Source organism: Drosophila ananassae, chromosome XR, assembly GCF_017639315.1.
Source record: "Drosophila ananassae strain 14024-0371.13 chromosome XR, ASM1763931v2, whole genome shotgun sequence".
Classification (NCBI taxonomy): Eukaryota; Metazoa; Arthropoda; class Insecta; order Diptera; family Drosophilidae; genus Drosophila; species Drosophila ananassae.
In genome coordinates this window covers 14,762,793-14,779,742 of record NC_057932.1, presented here as the reverse complement: position 1 = coordinate 14,779,742, position 16,950 = coordinate 14,762,793, and the positions used below count along the sequence as shown (strand labels likewise).

The 16,950-nt window shown below is 35.6% G+C and overlaps 1 protein-coding gene across 20 annotated transcripts; it reads right to left on the bottom strand.

The window, feature by feature from the left end:
• Window positions 1–1,172: 1,172 nt before the first annotated feature.
• Window positions 1,173–10,564, bottom strand: LOC6505037 (troponin T, skeletal muscle). 20 transcript variants are annotated; one of them, XM_014904777.3, is made up of 10 exons: window positions 10,409–10,564; window positions 8,098–8,144; window positions 7,346–7,390; window positions 5,140–5,163; window positions 4,131–4,503; window positions 3,114–3,332; window positions 2,949–3,041; window positions 2,803–2,883; window positions 2,619–2,697; window positions 1,173–1,872 (listed from the first exon to the last, which is right to left on the bottom strand). In XM_014904777.3, exons 2-10 carry the CDS (start codon window positions 8,118–8,120, stop codon window positions 1,616–1,618), a joined length of 1,194 nt encoding a protein of 397 aa, XP_014760263.1. In that variant the 5' UTR covers window positions 8,121–8,144; window positions 10,409–10,564; the 3' UTR covers window positions 1,173–1,615. The 20 variants fall into 20 exon arrangements, with proteins under 20 accessions (XP_014760263.1, XP_032307940.1, XP_014760262.1 ...); XM_032452049.2 differs by having other exon boundaries at window positions 7,346–7,387; XM_014904776.3 differs by having other exon boundaries at window positions 4,134–4,503; window positions 10,409–10,563.
• Between the last annotated feature and the right edge of the window lie 6,386 nt (window positions 10,565–16,950).

The following is a 16,950-nucleotide window of genomic DNA, read 5'->3' as shown; positions in this document are numbered from 1 at the left end:
GAGCGATAGTTTTTTTTTTTTTTCTATCGTATCACTGAAAAAAATTTTTGTAACATTTTCAACAGAAAAAAAAAAAAAAATTTTTTTCGGATAATTGAGAATTAATTTTAGGATTATAATTATTTTCAATATGCTCAATTATTTTTCGAATTTTTTTTACTGCGCTTCCATATCGGCTTGTGACGCAGATACTTTAGCATAGCATTTAATAAAATGCCTTTCCAAATTAATTTTTTTGTTTCCGCTTATTATTATATTACATATAATACATTGCTGCTCGCAAAGAAAATTTTCGACAAAGAAAAAATGCATCGTTCCACAGTCAACCATTCTGTCCAAAACCTCAACAAGAAGTGATTTCTTGCAGTGAAAAGTTTTCGGCAATCCAACAACAAAATGCCAGAAAAGTGTTGAAACTGTTTAAGTGTTATTAAACTACGAAAAATTGTTATTGTAATTTGCCTTGCCTATACTGGGAGCAGCACACGTATATGATTTTGCTCTACCCATATGACAGAGCAATCCAACAACAAAGGAGGAACGAGAGCAATGGGACTGGGCATCCCTGATTTAAATTAACCATGACAAGTGTTTTTGCTTAGTGAATGCTTAGCCTGCTCTATTTGCTTTCGCTGCTATAGGACACACTTAAATGTTAATGTGTCTGTTATGACCAGCAGTAGGCCTAGTAGGCGTATGCATAATTTGATTTAAAACTTTAAACCAATTGTATATTCCCCGACGACCGTGATAGTTACATTTCTTGGGAGATTTGCAATATTGGCAGCAAGTAGCAGCTCCTCCTTGGTCTTTTAAGCCTTCTACTACGCTCTCCAACCACTGCTCCTTCTCAGTGATTAAAATAAGTTAAAATATTTCTTTTTAAAGTTTGGGCTCTCAAGTAAGGCTTAATGAGAGCCAATGAGAGATTGCTAAGAAGGATTTCTGGCCGTGTTTTTCTAAAATATTCCTAGATAAAGATCTATTTAACACCTAGAGACCAGTCGAAATATTTAAGTCTAGACCCTGGAGCAACGAGGCGTATGAGTAATTTGATCCAAAACTTCTAACCTGATTTAAGAACAAACTGATTGAAAGGCCAACGGTGATTGAGAAGCCCGTTCGATACACAGAGAGAAACATGCACACAAACAAAAGGAATTTTTCATAAGTAAGATGCCATAACACACTTTAATATCTTGATTCGTTCTTTTTTTTTTTGTTGGTTGGTTGGTTATTTTTTTGGTAGCTTTGACTTGGTTGGTGTTGGATTTGATGTTTTATTTTGAAAGAAACATTACATTTCTCGATCGGGTTATCGATCAGTTTGCCACAAGTTCATTTGATACAAAAGAAGAAAAAAAAAAGAAGAAGTTTGGTGAAAAGTTGATGGTGTTTCGATTTAGATTTTGAATAGTAGTAGCAAGTATATATTTGTTGGTGGGCGAATAAGCTAAGATCATAACTATTTAGTTCATTCTTTTACGTTTATTAAAATTGTTTGGCTTTGGTATTTAAATGTAGAGTGTTTGTTTTTACGAAAAAGTTGTAAAGGAAGTATCGAGACGACGAGAGGGGCGTTGGATTGGATGGATATATACCAGTGTGGATTGGTTTATTCCTCCTCCTCCTCTTCCTCCTCCTCCTCCTCCTCTTCCTCCTCCTCCTCTTCCTCTTCCTCCTCCTCTTCCTCCTCCTCCTCTTCCTCATCCTCCTCAGCCTCCTCATCCTCCTCCTCGACGACCTCCTCCTCGACCTCCTCATCATCCTCGACGATGTCCTCATCGGCCTTGGCGTCCTCCTCGCCCTCGGGTGTCTCGGGCTCACCGGCCTTCTTGCCTGGTCGCTCGCCGAACCACTTTGGCAGTTTGGCTATTAAATATTAAAATTATTAATTATTATATATTTAATTAAATTATTAAGTAAGAAACAAAGTCAACAGTGAAACACAACACACAGCACGACAATGAACAAAGTCTGAATGAATGTTGTTGTTATGTGTTGTTGTCGCCATTTTGGATTACGAATCACGTTTTGGTATCAACTGTACCCCCCCATAGTACTACCATACCATTCTACAAGTACATACATTTTTGACGGCCGGTGTATTGCTCCTTCTTCTCGTTCCAGATCTTCTCGTTCACATCCTTGCTGATCTCATCCCAGCCCTGTTCGTGTGTGTGTTTTTAGTGGCGGTGTAATTTTCGATTTAATGATTTAAGTACAGTTGTGTACAATTATGAAATATAGTTTACATAAAACATAGAAAGAGATAAAAACAAAGAGTAGTGGTTAGATGCATGTTTAATGGCTGCTGCTGAAGACCCAAGCTATCAACTAATAACCAAAGCCTATCAACCTTTTGATGTGACTGTACTTCCCTGACATAACCTCACCTTTTTTGTGATAACCTCAAATTACTTCCCTTTGACGTGACTGTACTTTTATGACTTCTGACATGACTTGAACTGATTGGAAGTGATACATAGAACATAGTTTATGACAAAAACACACAGAAACGGTGATACGATAGAGAGATAGATAGAAGATAGAACACTCAGACATGGATCGGAGCTCATGGAGCTCTGGAACCGATCGATCGGCTTACGGACGCTTACATTTTGTGCGCTGAGTGAACCTTTCCTGTCTTTCTTGCCAGGTCTTTTCTAAGTTTTCCGCATAGACCGTATTATAGCCCTATATATGTACACAATATTGAGAGAGTTTCAAATATATATAACCCGGATAAGTAACCCCAAACTCTATAAGAGTCAAAAATGGAGACGGAGACGGAATACTTACACCCTCGAAGAGCTTCTTCTTGTCGTCGTATGAGCGTGTATCCACACGTCGCTCATATTTGGAGGCGACTTGAATCTTGGGCTATATATGAGAGGGATAAATTAGTGATATAGTCAGGAGGTAGTGGAGTTCTTCTGTGGACTTACCGGGTATTTGCCAGTCAAAGCTTCGGGGTCGAGACCCTTCTTCAAGGCTTTGTGCCTGAGCTGTTGCTTCTGTCTTTCCTTCAACTCTTTCAACTATTGTTATCGGAAGGATATTGATTAGTTATCGATAACAAGGATAAGGAGATTAGAGAGAGATTATCTTACATCGTAGTCCTGACGTTTCTGCCTTTCTTCCAAGTCATACTTCTCAGTTTCCAATTTGACAATGAGCTCCCACAACTCCTGGGCCTTCTCGCGGAGCTTCGACTCGCCGAATCCTTCGATGGCCAAGGGCTTGATGCGGAACGACAGCGAGATCTTCTTCTCTTCCTCCAGTTGCTCCTTAGTCTTGTTGCGTTCCATGGCGGCGGACGAGAGTCCCAGCTGTTTTTTTTTTTTTTTTGTTTTGTTTTTTTGGTTTTTTCATGTGGCGATTTTTTCGATCGTGATTTTGTTCGATTCGATTCGATTTTTTATCCGGTTGTTATCGGATTTGGTTTTTGTTTTTTTATTTTTGAAATTTGAGATTTGGTACGTGCGGTACAATAGTGGTGAGAGAGACAAACAGTGAGAGAGAGAGAGAGACACACACAGAGAAAAAATAGCGCATGGTAGCGGACAAGAATGTTGCATTTGTTTGTTGTTTTGTTTGTTTGTTTGTTTGTTGTTCGTGTTTTTGTTGTGTGTTTGACATGCGTGTTTGTTGTTTATTTGTTTGTTTGTTTGTTGGTTGCATTGTGTAAAAGAAAAAAGAAAACAGAAAATTTGTTTTGTTGTTTCAGTTTCACATTGTTGTGTTTGTTTTTTGTTTGTTTTGTGTTCATTAAAGCGTATACAGGCAGACACAAACGATTAGAATTCGATGAATTTTTTCGATTATATCGATGAACGATTAAATATCGATGAGTGTTTCGATGACATGGTTGGTGGTGCATGGTGGCGTTGGATAAAGGTGGACACGTGAGGTGTTCATGTGGAATCAAAGAAAAGAAAATCAAAAGAAAAAAAAAAGAAAAAAAGAAAATGGGAAATGGGAAATGGGGGTTGGGAAGAAAACAGAACGAAAAGGAAGAAAGAGAGAGAGAGAGAGAGAGAAAGAGACAAATGGTAAGGGTGGAGGGGGAAGGAGGAGTAGACATGGGCGTATCAGTAGGCTGCATTGATGGAATCTCATATAATTACCACGCCTGCCTCCTTCTTGGCAATGGTGAAGTTGGGGCCCTTCTTGTCCTTATCCTTCATGGCCTGCAGCATGGCCTGGCGCTTCTTCTCGGCCTCCTCGAGGCGCTGGCGCTTCTCCTCGATTTCGCGCTGCTTCTTCTCCTCAGCCTCGCGGACACGGCGCTCCTCCTCCTCCTTCTTGCGCTGAGCCATCTTCTGCTCCTCCTCGGCGCGGGAGATCTTGCGCTTGGCCTGCTTCTCCTTCAGTTTCTTCAGCTCATCCTCCTCCTTGGATCTTTGTTTGCGCCACTCGCTGATGTATTCTTTCAGCTGCTCATCGAGGTCGGAGCGCTTCTGGTCCTGACGCTTGATGAACTCTGGGTCGCCCTCTCCTCTGATTTATCGAATTGAAAAAAATAATCAATTAGTTTTCACGTATTTAAATATCCTTAGATAGCGACTAGTACTAGATTCTAATGTCTAGGCTTTCAAATTAATTACAAAATTTTGACCTGGCCTGTTTATATTTTTTTTTTTTTATATTTCGGATTAATATTTTTCCGATTTTATTATCATTACCAAAAAGTAAATTTATATTTTTTTTACAATTAGTAGCCACCAAAAGTGCTGTTTTGTGAGAGAAAGCATTAGAGTTCTACATTCTACAAATATGGCAGTTCTACTCTAGTTAAAACGGAAACTGAAACGGAAACGGAAATAGAAACACACCAAAAAAATATGGCACTGACGTGGTGAGTGGTGGTGAGTATGTTGAGTTTTGAGTAGTGCTTGCTACAGAGAGTACAGTTTACACTTTTTTTTTTTTTTGTTTATTTGGGTTTTAGGTTTTGTTTTCGAAATTGTTTCTAATGATATATTACTTAAATTTTGATTTCAGATACTGGCAATACTGGGCACAAACAGGCGGATTAATACGGGGGACGACTTAACATAACACTAAGGGTTTAGTCTTGGTTAGCATTCTGGTTTCATTTGTTGTTCACATTTGTTTTTTTGTACATAGACTTACTCGGCTGGTGTCTGAGGTGGTTTTCTATACGTGAGGCATTGAGGTGGCAACAAACATGGAGGTGGTGATATTATATATATTTATATATATATATATAAATTTATTATTTTTTGGTTTTGGTTTTGTGTTTCAAAAATTGACAAATTCGCGATGATTTTTTTATATATATTTTTTATATTATTTGTTTGTTTGTTTGTGGGTGTTTTTTTTTTTTCGGTTCGAAAGATCATACAAAATGTGATAGTTTTTGTTTGTGGTTTTGTTTTTTCATTTTTGTCAAGCAAAAAACAACGTTGAAAAGAAAGAGAAAAACAGTTGGTTGTTTAAAAAATTCATTTGCAAAATTCGGTTTGTTTGTTGTTTTGTTTTTTGGTAAACGAAATGAAAGAAGAAGATAAGATGGAGAATATATATAGAGAGATATTTTTGCATAAGTGGATAGATTAACAAAATAATTAATTTTGTGGTAAGTACGTATTTGTTGTTTGTTTTGTTTTTTGTTCTTGTTTTCGAATTGGTTGTTGTTTTGAAGAGAAAATTCAAAAAAAATTGATATAATTTCTAGAATAACGAGATAATGTCAACGAAATTCCAAGCAACGATTCTTTATACAGTATGAACTGGAACTGGAACTGGATCTGGTACTGGAGCTGGAACTGGTTCTGGATCTGAAACTGGATCTGGATCTGGTTCTGGTTCTGGTTCTCTGATGCATGGAAAGTAATTCGAAACAGAGCAGAAATTCGAAAATTCGGATTCGGAGTCGGATAATTGGCAAACGAGCATAGAATTTTGGGGTAATGCAGAGTTTGAATTTAGAAAAATATACAAAAAAAATTGATTTTTTTTATAGTTTAGATCACTGGAGGAATATTTTTGTACAGCTTTTTTTTTCATTTTTTTTTTTCGATTCGAAACAAATACGAATTACATTCTATTTCGAAATCTGGTAATTTAGAGATCTTTCTTTCTTCTTTTCATTGGTTTCTCACACTTTTTTACTTACTTCCTGTAACAAGAAAGAGATCAAAAAGAGATGGAAGAGAGAAAGAGAGAGATAAACAGAATTGGTATCAATTATTTCCAAGTCTTAAAAGCAAAAAACATTTTGCTAAAAGCCAGGCCAGCGATAATCAGAATATAAGAGTTAACTTTTTGTCAAAAGTTTTTTTTTTTTTGTTTTTAGAATTTAGAGATTTAGAGATTTAATTTGTACTGCTTTGGAAATTTAAGTTCTTTGAGTCGGGATTCGGGATATGTGATAGATAGACAGATAGATAGATAAAAGACAGGTCACAAATACAAAAATACACAATAATAATTATATGGAAAGCTATATAGAGGTTCCAATGAGGGTGGATCGATCGGGCTGGTTGGTGAAAGTGGGCGTGGACGTGGACGTGGGGGTATAATACACATATAGCTTTTATATACACAATTTGCCAATTTTGTTGGAACTAGGGGGTATCGGTATCGGTTTTCTGGAGGACTGGACTGGATGAGGGGCTGAACTATGAACTCGTTGCTTTTTGGGGGGCGGGGTGAATGGGGGGCGGGTCTCAGGTTCCATTAGTAAATTTTGTACAATTATTGGACACTGATTTGTGATTTTTTAATACTTTAAATTTTTTTTTAATTTGCTTTTTCGGATTTTACAGACATATACACAACAACACATTGAAAACAAAAACCAAAATAAATAACAAAAATGTACAGAAAACAGAAAATAAAATCATAATAATGGTAAAAATTAATAAACAAATAAAATTATTTACAGACGAATACACAAAACAAATTTGTTGGGTTGGTATCAGGATATAATTTTTTTTTTTTTAAATATTTTTTTTTGGGGAGTGTACACAAATATACAAAATTTGGAATTATTATCAAAAATAATAATAATTTTTTTTTTTGTTCGATTTGTTGATTTGCAAACATTGACAACGAAAATAGAAAAAATACAACACATATAGAAGAATTTTGACAAATGGACAAAATACAAAACATAAAAAATAGGGTTTGAGTTTTTTGAGAAAATCAAAAAATAGGACAACGACAAAAATATTTATAGTTATGTGCAGCGAAAAAAAAAAATGAGACATAATATCGAGACATAAGTGAACACCAATCGAATAGTTTTTAAGAGGCTGCTGCACCAAAACCAACAAAAAATGTTGACAAAAATCGGCAACAAAAATGTACTTACGTCTCCTCACGGGTCTCCTCGACAACCTCCTCCTCCTCGGAGCTGCTTTGGGATTCGTAATTAAATCGGTGTTTGTGTTATATATTTTTTCAAATATTATATATATATATATTTTTTTTTTGTTGTTGTTTTTGTGAAAGTGCAAAGGTGCAAGAACACAGGTACACACGTACACACAGGTGCAGAGGTGATTTGTTGTTGAAATTGTTGTTGAATTTGTCGTGTGGTTGTTGGTTGAATTGTTGTTGATTGTTATTAGTTGATTTCAAAAGAAACGAAACGACAACATTAGCGGTTGTTCGAACAGAGTCATGATTTGATTCAGGTTTCAGGTATCAGGTACAGGTTCAGGGTTCGATACGGGTTGTGGGAGATATATATATATTTTTTTTTTTTTTGTGATTATCCGGGGGTAGAAATGCGTGGAAATAGATAAAAAGGAGTACAGGTCAAAATAGGTGCCACAAGTAAGTGTGAAAATGTGGTGTTAAATTCAAAAAAAAAAAAAAAATTAAATCATTTATATTGCCTTTAAAAAACGACATTAAAAATTTGTAGACAAAAAAAATTGTCAAAAAATATTGAAATTAGTAAACGGGGTTATCGAATACTTCTCTTGAAACCTTCAAACTTTACTTTAGAACTCTAAACCATTAACACTAGATTTACACTTTAAATGACTTTGAAATCCATAAGATACTTTGTAGTTGAGATTACTTATCGGAATTATCGAAGTTATCGATTGTACTTACGTGTACTCTTCATCGTCGGACATGATTACGGTTTAGGGTTGAAAAACCTGCAAGAACAATGTGGAGAAGAGATCGGTATAGTTTCGGGCTTCACTGTAGCAGTCCTACAAGTAACATCGGCATCAGCAACAAACCAACTTTTTTATATGCCTTTGATCGCCTTGATATATATATATATATATAACTCTAAATTTAGAACCAGTGTGCTTGTGTGTTAGTTCGACTATGCTGTCATAAGAGAAATATATCCCGGGTATATGTAGCGAGAGAGACCTGTCTTTTTTTAGCCGGCTACAATGTCTCGTCCTCACATCACATCATAATCTTTCACAATCTCACACAAAATCAACAAAAACAAATTCCATTCGCACCAAAATTATTTAATTTTCTGTTCTATATATGTTCACATATATCTTTATATATATATATATATATATATGTATAAATGTCTTGAGATGTGCGTGCGAGGGAGAGAACTATAGTCGCAATGCTTCTAATATTAAAAATAGACTTTGGGGCAAAGTATTAAATTTCCCAAAACCGAAAAGCTAGCGGCGAGAAAACTCGCGAAAAGCATTTCGAGCTTTTTTCTCTGATTTGAATATTTTGTAATTTTTTTTACCTTGGCACTAAATTCGAATAAATCGAAGAGAAGCTTTTTTTAATATAAAATTCCATTCATAGAAAAATTGTGTATATTTTACATAAACATCTTAAATATCTATGATTTCATAATTTCTCTCTCTGACTTTTCCAAACAATTTTTTTCGTATTTTTGCATTTTTTCATAAAATGCATTTTTTGCCAGACTTATTTTTAGCTTTGAAATAATTGGGTCACTTTGCTGCAGTTTTGACATTTTTTTGGGAAAAGAATACCTGTCTAAAATGCATTTTTCTAATTTTTTTGAGACTTTAAAACTTTACATTTTTAAAATCTAACAAGTTTATTTTTTAAAAATCAATATAAAGTGGTTTTTAACTGGTCTGTTTCTAATAAATATTTTAGAACTATTTCTACTTCTTTTTAAATAATTTAAACTAGAAAAAAAAACTCTACTTTTTACTTCAATTAATATTCCTTTCCCCCATTTCAAGTTCAGCTTAGACCTTTTTTCTCTAAAAAGTACTATCTTTAATAATTAAATCTTATTTTCCTCTAGACTTTTATTCTACTCTCCAAGAATTTATTTTCTAGAATTTTCCTACACAACTTTGGTTTCAATCGTCCAAAGCTTTCCATTTTTAGACCCATGGACGTGGGCTATACGTATTCCAAAATCTCCAGACCCCAATCGGGTATCTGACAGATGTGGGCGGCCAGAGGCCCGCCCTCCCTCTCTGACTCTTCTCTAAAAGATGTGAGAAAATGGCGCCTGCGCCTGCGCCTGCGCCGACTGCTACATAAAAGTTTGTATCTTGTATCTCACGGATCTGTGCTTTTCTGTGCGAGTCTTGGACTATCTGCCAAGGTAAGGCACAGATACAGATACAGATACACAGACTTTTCGCTCACGAAACAAAAATGTATTTTTAAAATTCGAACAAAAAAGCCGAAAAAAAAAAAATACGAATAGAAATATTCTCTCAGATCATATAACACTTTTCGATCGACTTCGAATCGGTTGAGAACATATATATATATATCTATATGGGTATATTCCTGTCTGGCAGTTGGTTGTTGTTGCTGCTGCTGTTGTTGTTGATTTTGTGGCATTAGCTTTTGATGTTTTCAGAGAGCCTGGGAGCATTTCGAATTGTATTTTTAGCCATTTTTCTGGTTCTGTTCATCGGGCCAATCAACGTATAAAAAAAATTCAAAAAAAATAAATGCCAAAAAAAAAATTATGAAATTGTTTTTCGAGAGTTTTTTCTTTTTTTTGTCGGATATCAGTTCACTTTGATTCGATAATGTTCGTTGATGATTTTCACTTGAAAAAAATTGTCAAAAAAATATGGGGGGGAGGGTGCAACAGGATTATATAATTTTTATTCTTTATAGTTGGAGAATTGTTTGTCGGATTTAGTTCGTTTATGAGAAGTGATCCTCGAAGGATCCTTTTTATTTATTTTTTCTTTGCAGTTTCTTTAGAGTTGCTTTGTTTTTAATATTCGATTTTTTTGTAACTTTTTCAGATTCAGATTCAGATTCAGTTTATAGTTTTATGATTTTGGAAACACACTCTTTCTTTTTTAGTTTTTGTATCTTTTCGGTGCTCTGGAATCGGCACTTTTGTTGTGATGCAGTAGTAGGTAGTAGAAGGAGTTGAAGCGGCAGCAGTAGAGCAGAAACAGAAAAAAAAAAAACTTACTTAGGGAGAAAGAAACAAATTGAAATCTCAACTAAAGTCCGAGCAGCTGACGTCGTAGGAGCGAATGCTGCGGTTCGACTAAACAGACTGACGATCCAAAGTGCTGCTACACGTTATGTTAAAGAATTTTTTCGTCGCTTTCGCGTTAGCGTTCGCGGAAAAGCCTCTGCCTCTCACCCATCCTACCATCCTACCATCCCACCTATATACTATATATCCCTACATATAGATTTCGATCTATACCCTAGCGAAACGAATGGGCGGAAACAGGCCAAATATACTAAACAAATGCTGGCAACAAGTGGCATGTTGGCAGGGTTGGGGGGGCAGGCACTCTGCTAGTATCTCTGCCAGTAGCCAGTATCTGGGCGCATCTGTATCTGTATCTGTATCTGTGCATCTGTGGGCGGGCATCTGTGATGAAAATTTTCAGGTGGGCTGCAACTGAAACATAAACTTGTCCCCACGCACACACATCCAACATTTTTCCAAAGTTAGAGCGAGAGAATCTCAGACACGGTATACGGTATATAGCCCGGATCATAAGTATATAGCCTGGCCACTGCGTTGGTGGATTTTTACACATTTGTTTTTGGAATCAAATATCGTAGAACATAAATTTCACAGCCATTATCCCAAAAAAAATAACAACAAAAATAATAAAATCTCTTCTCCTTCTGGTCTATATATTTTGATTTGAATTTTTTTTGTCGTATTTTTTTCCAACGGAGATCATTGCAGCGCTTCTTAACCCCAAAGTGCACGCCCTACAAATATATCTCGATCTATATATATATACATATATATATATATATCTCGATCTCTATCTCGATCACGGTGCTGACGTCGAACGGCCTTAGCTGGCCCCTTGAATCTATTCGTCATTGTTCCGATTTCTTTTTTTATTTCTCCGTTTTCGCTTGTTAGTTTTTTTATTTTTTTATTTTGCTTTTCGGCCAATACTTTCGCCCACTAGTCCCAAATACTGCCTTCGTCCCTTGACTGCCTTTTTACAGCTCGTTGTTACACTTTACAGGCCATAGAGTATCACAAGGACCTACCTCTGGCTCGGATACCTTCCACCAGGTTTCATTCTTTAGGTCATGTTGCGAATCAGAAACGTATATCTCGGTTGATATACATCCGATTCCTAGTCGGAATACCTCCAAAGATTCGTAGATCTATTTTCCATTGGTCTACTTCTAAATCTCATTCATATTTTTTTCTGTAATTTTTAGGAATTTTTTCTGGGTAGACTCTTTCGAAAATGAAGGATTTCATAGAATAGAGGATATGGGACCTGGCGAAGGCTATATCTCAGCCAAAATGCATCCGATTCTCTAGCGGAATAAATATAAATATTTGTGGATCTATTCTCCATTGTTCTGCATGAAAACTTACTAACAAAATATTTTTTAAAATTTTTATCAATTTTGGTAAAGCCCTTTGAAAATTAAGGGTTCATAGGGTGGACGATATGGGACCAAGCGAAGGCTATATCTCAGCCAATATACGTCCGATTTTCAAACTACCTTTACAGATTTTTGGATCGATTCTCCATTGATCTGCATTTGAAACTGATCATAAAAAATTTTTAATATTTTTTGTCAAGGTTTCCGGGGAGACTCCTTCAAAAAATGGAGAACTCCATAAGTAGTACGATATGGAACCGTGTGAAGACTATATCTCGATTAATGTACATCCGAATTACAATTGAAATACTTAAAAAAAAATTATGTGGATCATTTCTCTTTCAATTTGCATTAACATCTGATCTTAATAATTTTTTTTTTAATTTTTTGACCATTTTTTTGGGAAGTGCCATTTAAAGCCATTTAAGGTCTAGTGGCCAATATCCCTTTGAATCTTAAACGGAATACCTTAAACCATTTGTGGGTCGATTTACCTTCAACTTGCATTTAAATCTGGTTGCCTATTTTTTTTTTTATATTTTTGTTTTAATGTTTATGGGCAGACCTCTTGGGAAGATGGAAATATCCATGAAAAGCATATTACTATATATATATTGGAATCTATATCTTGTCCAATACGCATTTGATTATCAAGCGGAATACCTCAAAAGATTTGTGGAAAAATGCCCTTTCAATCTGCAGTCAAATCTGATTAATAATAATTATTCAAATTTTTTATAAATTTTCTGGAGGGTCCCCTTAAAAATCTCATGACACTGTTAATATGAGCATTTCGAAGCCTGTATCTTTCCAATAGGAATCAGATTCTTAACAGATATATCGTAAACGGTTCTTGAATCACTTTTTCATTGATCTGCTTTTGAATCAGATTACGTACTCTTTTTCCAGTTTTTTTATACATTTTAAAGAACAGAACCCTTGCAAAAAAGTAGAAATGTATAAAAAGCAAAATATGACCTATAGCGGAGGCTATATCTTGGCCAATACTCATCCGATTCTCAAGCGTAATGCCTTTAAAGATTTTCAAATCTATTCCTTTTCAATCTAAATTCAAATCTGATTATAAATAATTTTTTAAATTTTTTGAAAATTTTTCTGGGCAGACTCGTTAGAAAAGAAATGCATGAAAGAAGTCTCACATATGTGCCCTTTACGAAGACTATATCCTGGCCAATTTCCAACCGATCCCTAAGCTTAACACAATTGTAGATCGATTTCCTATCAATCTGCATTAAAATCTAATTACAAATTATGTTTATAATTTTTTGTCCATGAAGAAATCCATGAAAATCAAAGGCAGATTCAAGATATTGAAGGCAGATATTTTACAACGATATCTTCCACCAATGTATCTATAAGTATATCAGTTTCTAGCCAAACCCATGAAACTACTATTATGTCAGCCAGAGATGCGACTTTTGTTTTGATTTCGTTTTCGGTTACCTCTAAAATGTGTTTGGCTTTTAAAATTAGAACAATTTTGTCGAGAATGTATAATGTGTTGGGGCGGTATATGAGGATGGATGTGTGCTGGCGGTTGCATCCGTCGGATATGGGTCGTCCGGCGATGTCTGCTTAGAACGAAAATGTATCTAATTTGCCAAATAGCAAAAATGCAGTGGGAAATACAGGTGGGAAGTAAAAGGACTAATGCTTTGGGGGTTAATTTAATTGGTTTTTAGTAATTAACATTCCTCTTATAAGAAAAAGGGGAAAGTAAAGATGAATCCTTTAAGAGAGTATATTATTTTTACCAAAATTGGCTTTGCTTTTCAGTCATCTTTCATTGAAAGGCTCCGCGAATAGTGATGTATGATTTAATATATAGAATTGATTTTTGGGTCGGATGTGAAATGAATTTCAATTCACATCATCTGCAGCCAGAAAATGAGAAAATTTCGAAAATCGAAAAATGTGAAAATCTGGGAATAACAAATAGCACAGTTTCAGATATTTGGTGTTCTATTTTTGGGGGTTTTGTGTGGGCGCTTTTCGTATTATAGCCTTCGGATTTTAGTGGCGATTCGTATGCACGAAGTCCAACGTCGTCTATATATATATATATATATTTATATACATATGTATATATTTCTTAATAGTATGCGCCTATATATATTTATTTGAAATATCTCCTTTATGTCTATCTATAGGTTAGCTTTCTGGGGCGATGTTTACGGATAAGTATAGACCATATCTGCATAGATCGCGGATAACATAAACATTATCGAGGGTCTGGAAAAATATTTAATTTCAATAGAATTTTTAAAAAGTTATTAATTCAAAAAGTGCAGGTTTTCTTTAGTTTTTGGGCTAATTCTTTATTAAATAGGACAAGAAAATGTTAAACAATTCTTATTCCTAATTCCTATTCTTAAGCTACATAGCTTCCATTATCACTTTAAAATTAGTCTACTTCTCTTCATAAAAACATAAATTAATACATTTCTTATTTAGAAACTTTATAATATCGTTTCAATTAAAATATTCCAATAAAAATTCATTCAAAAGAATTTCACCGATCAGGCCAGACAAACATATTCTGTAAAAGAACAAACAACTCATTGCGTGCCAATTTTAGATTATATATGTTCGATACAAAAATAAGCTACAACTAAATTAAATGAAATGAAAACGAACAAAAAAGAAAAACAACGGAAAAATCCAAAGAAAATCGAAAGAAAAAAAATATAAAAACGTTTAAACAAGAAATCATCCATCCGATGGCAGGGAATACATATTCCATATAGTATCTCCACCTCCACCGTCTGATTTTTATATGTATAATATTTCATGTTTATTTTCAGAAACTGTTTTTCACTTTACTGTTTTGCCTCTTGACTAAATTCTTTATTTACAATGTAGTCAGTCTTAAATATATATTAATCCCTTTTACTTCTCAATATTTTAATTGGATTTTTTGGCTCCAAATTATCCTTTTGCTTTTGATCTTGAAAGTATATTTTATCTTTGACATAAACTGCGGTCTTTTAATAATAAAAGCTACAATCTTTACATATTTTTACTTAATATTATTAGATATATACAGTATTTTAATTCTTTTTAAACTAAAACGTTAAGAAAACAAGTATTGATTGCTCTTAGGATATTAGGATATTTGAGTCATTTATTGAGTCTAATATTGTCTTTTTTCTCCCTACAGTTTTATGCAATTATGGACCATAGACATGAAGGGGGCCTTGAGATTCCCCGATGACATCCATGGCGGAGACCAAGTGCAGAAATCTCGGCCTAAGGACTTTTTGGGATGTAAGCAGCAGCCATTTCGTTGGCTATTTGGAAAGATCCTGGCTGCGGCAGGCTATACTGTCTGACCAGTTGGAAAGGAAAAGCGTCGCCCCACCGCTGACGGCCGGCAACTTTCTGCAACAATTAACTATAGCGCCTGGACATGGATAGGTGAATATGAACAAAAATAGACGACCTTTTTGTCCGTATTAATGTGTTTCCATTTCCAGCTACCACCTTAATGTCCAGAACAATCTTTAAACTTAAAAACTACATATAAATACATTTTTAGATGGGTTCTGGGAGAATCCGGAGGCGCCTTACGTGCAATGTAGCATTTGGTTAGTGAATTTTATGGGCAAGTTGATTTTTTATTTGCCGACTTCTAAAATTCTTAACTAATTTTATTAATCTTTATAGATCTTTTCCGGACCGTTATTCGCAGAGCTTTTTTCATTGGTGATAAGTCTCAACACAATAAACTCCCTTGAAATGGAATACGGGTACGTTGATGGATCCGGAAGCATCCCGCTTTGCTTCAATGGCAAGCGAACGTCCTTGAGAGGGCACCCGTCCCGTTGGACTTACTGCCAAATACATATTTCTAGCCGTAAACAATCATCCTGACGACCATGGAACCTCGCAACACGTAACACTCCCATGCCTGGAAACGCCTTCTGGACTATTATCTTCTGGACAGAACCCCTGTCCCTGTTTCATACGGAAATCGTGGTCAGCTTTTCAAATTTCAACCATTTTAACCGCGCTATAAACAAAAACAGATGGACGGTGCTGGAAAATGGCAATGGATCCAATCGCGATAGGTCGTGTGTTGGAAAACGTATTCGCAGCTATCGATCGCCGGGCCTATCGATACTTGTGTGTTGGAAAACACTTTCGTAGTGTTGAAAAACGCCGTTTCTACTATCGATTGTCAGTTCTATCGATATTTTTGTGTTAGAAAACACTTTTGGACGTGTGTTGAAAAACGCCGTTTCAACTATCGATTGGCGGCTGTATCGATACTTACAAAAGCTCAAGCGAGAATGTGTTGGAAAATACCTACGACAACTATCGATAGCCTTCCATTCTAAGCCCGGATTACTGGAATGTTTTCTATGGCGTCTCTTGAAAATCTCGGCGGAAAATTGCGAATCCAATGGAGCACTACAGTTTACTGCCAAAAATTACTTGGATAAGGTGAGTCAACAGTGTTAAGTGTATTGCAAATGTGTTGTGAACTCAGTGCAATAATCTATTTGCAGCTTTTGATTACTGATCGCCTGAGCTACAGGAGGATACAAGAGAAGGACAACTCTGAAAATGGAAAGAATGACAATGATCGGACGGCGCAAAATCGACGGAGCTGCACATCTTTCAAATGGACACTGAACGCTTAATCATAATATGCGACAACGCGATAATTTTCTTGCATTTCGTTTACTGAACGCCGAGTTAAAGAGATTCAGAGGGAATATCAGGGTTACGAATCGAATAGTACAACGGTGTTACACAGTCAAGTGCGGCACCTGGACGAGGAAAGGTGAGTAGGATCGAAAATAGATATCTTTCTGTCCGTATTAACGTATGTCCCTTCGCAGATGGTTTCGAAATCTGCTAAGATTGCCAGTAGGACCCTCCTAAGCATAGACAATCTTCAAATATTTAAAAATATCATAAAAACGATGCCAGGAGACGAAGATGATAATTGCCTACTGGGTCCGTATGGTGGTTAAGAAGACGACTGGCCTTTCGAGGACCTAACGGAGGACCGAAAAAGCGGAATTCCAGATTCTCAGTGGAAGCTATATTTTGTGCCCCAGCGTTATGGTACAATGCAGCTTGTAGCAGCTACCGTTTACT

What these genes read in the sequence shown, in the direction of transcription:
- LOC6505037 (XM_014904777.3), bottom strand. Translation starts at nt 8,120, where the DNA reads ATGTCCGACGATGAAGAGTACAC. An exon ending in CCAAGAAGGAGGCAGGCGTG is followed by an intron (nt 3,333 to 4,130) that starts GTAATTATATGA and finishes AAAAAAAAACAG; the next exon opens with CTGGGACTCTCGTCCGCCGC. An exon ending in AGAAACGTCAGGACTACGAT is followed by an intron (nt 3,042 to 3,113) that starts GTAAGATAATCT and finishes CGATAACAATAG; the next exon opens with TTGAAAGAGTTGAAGGAAAG.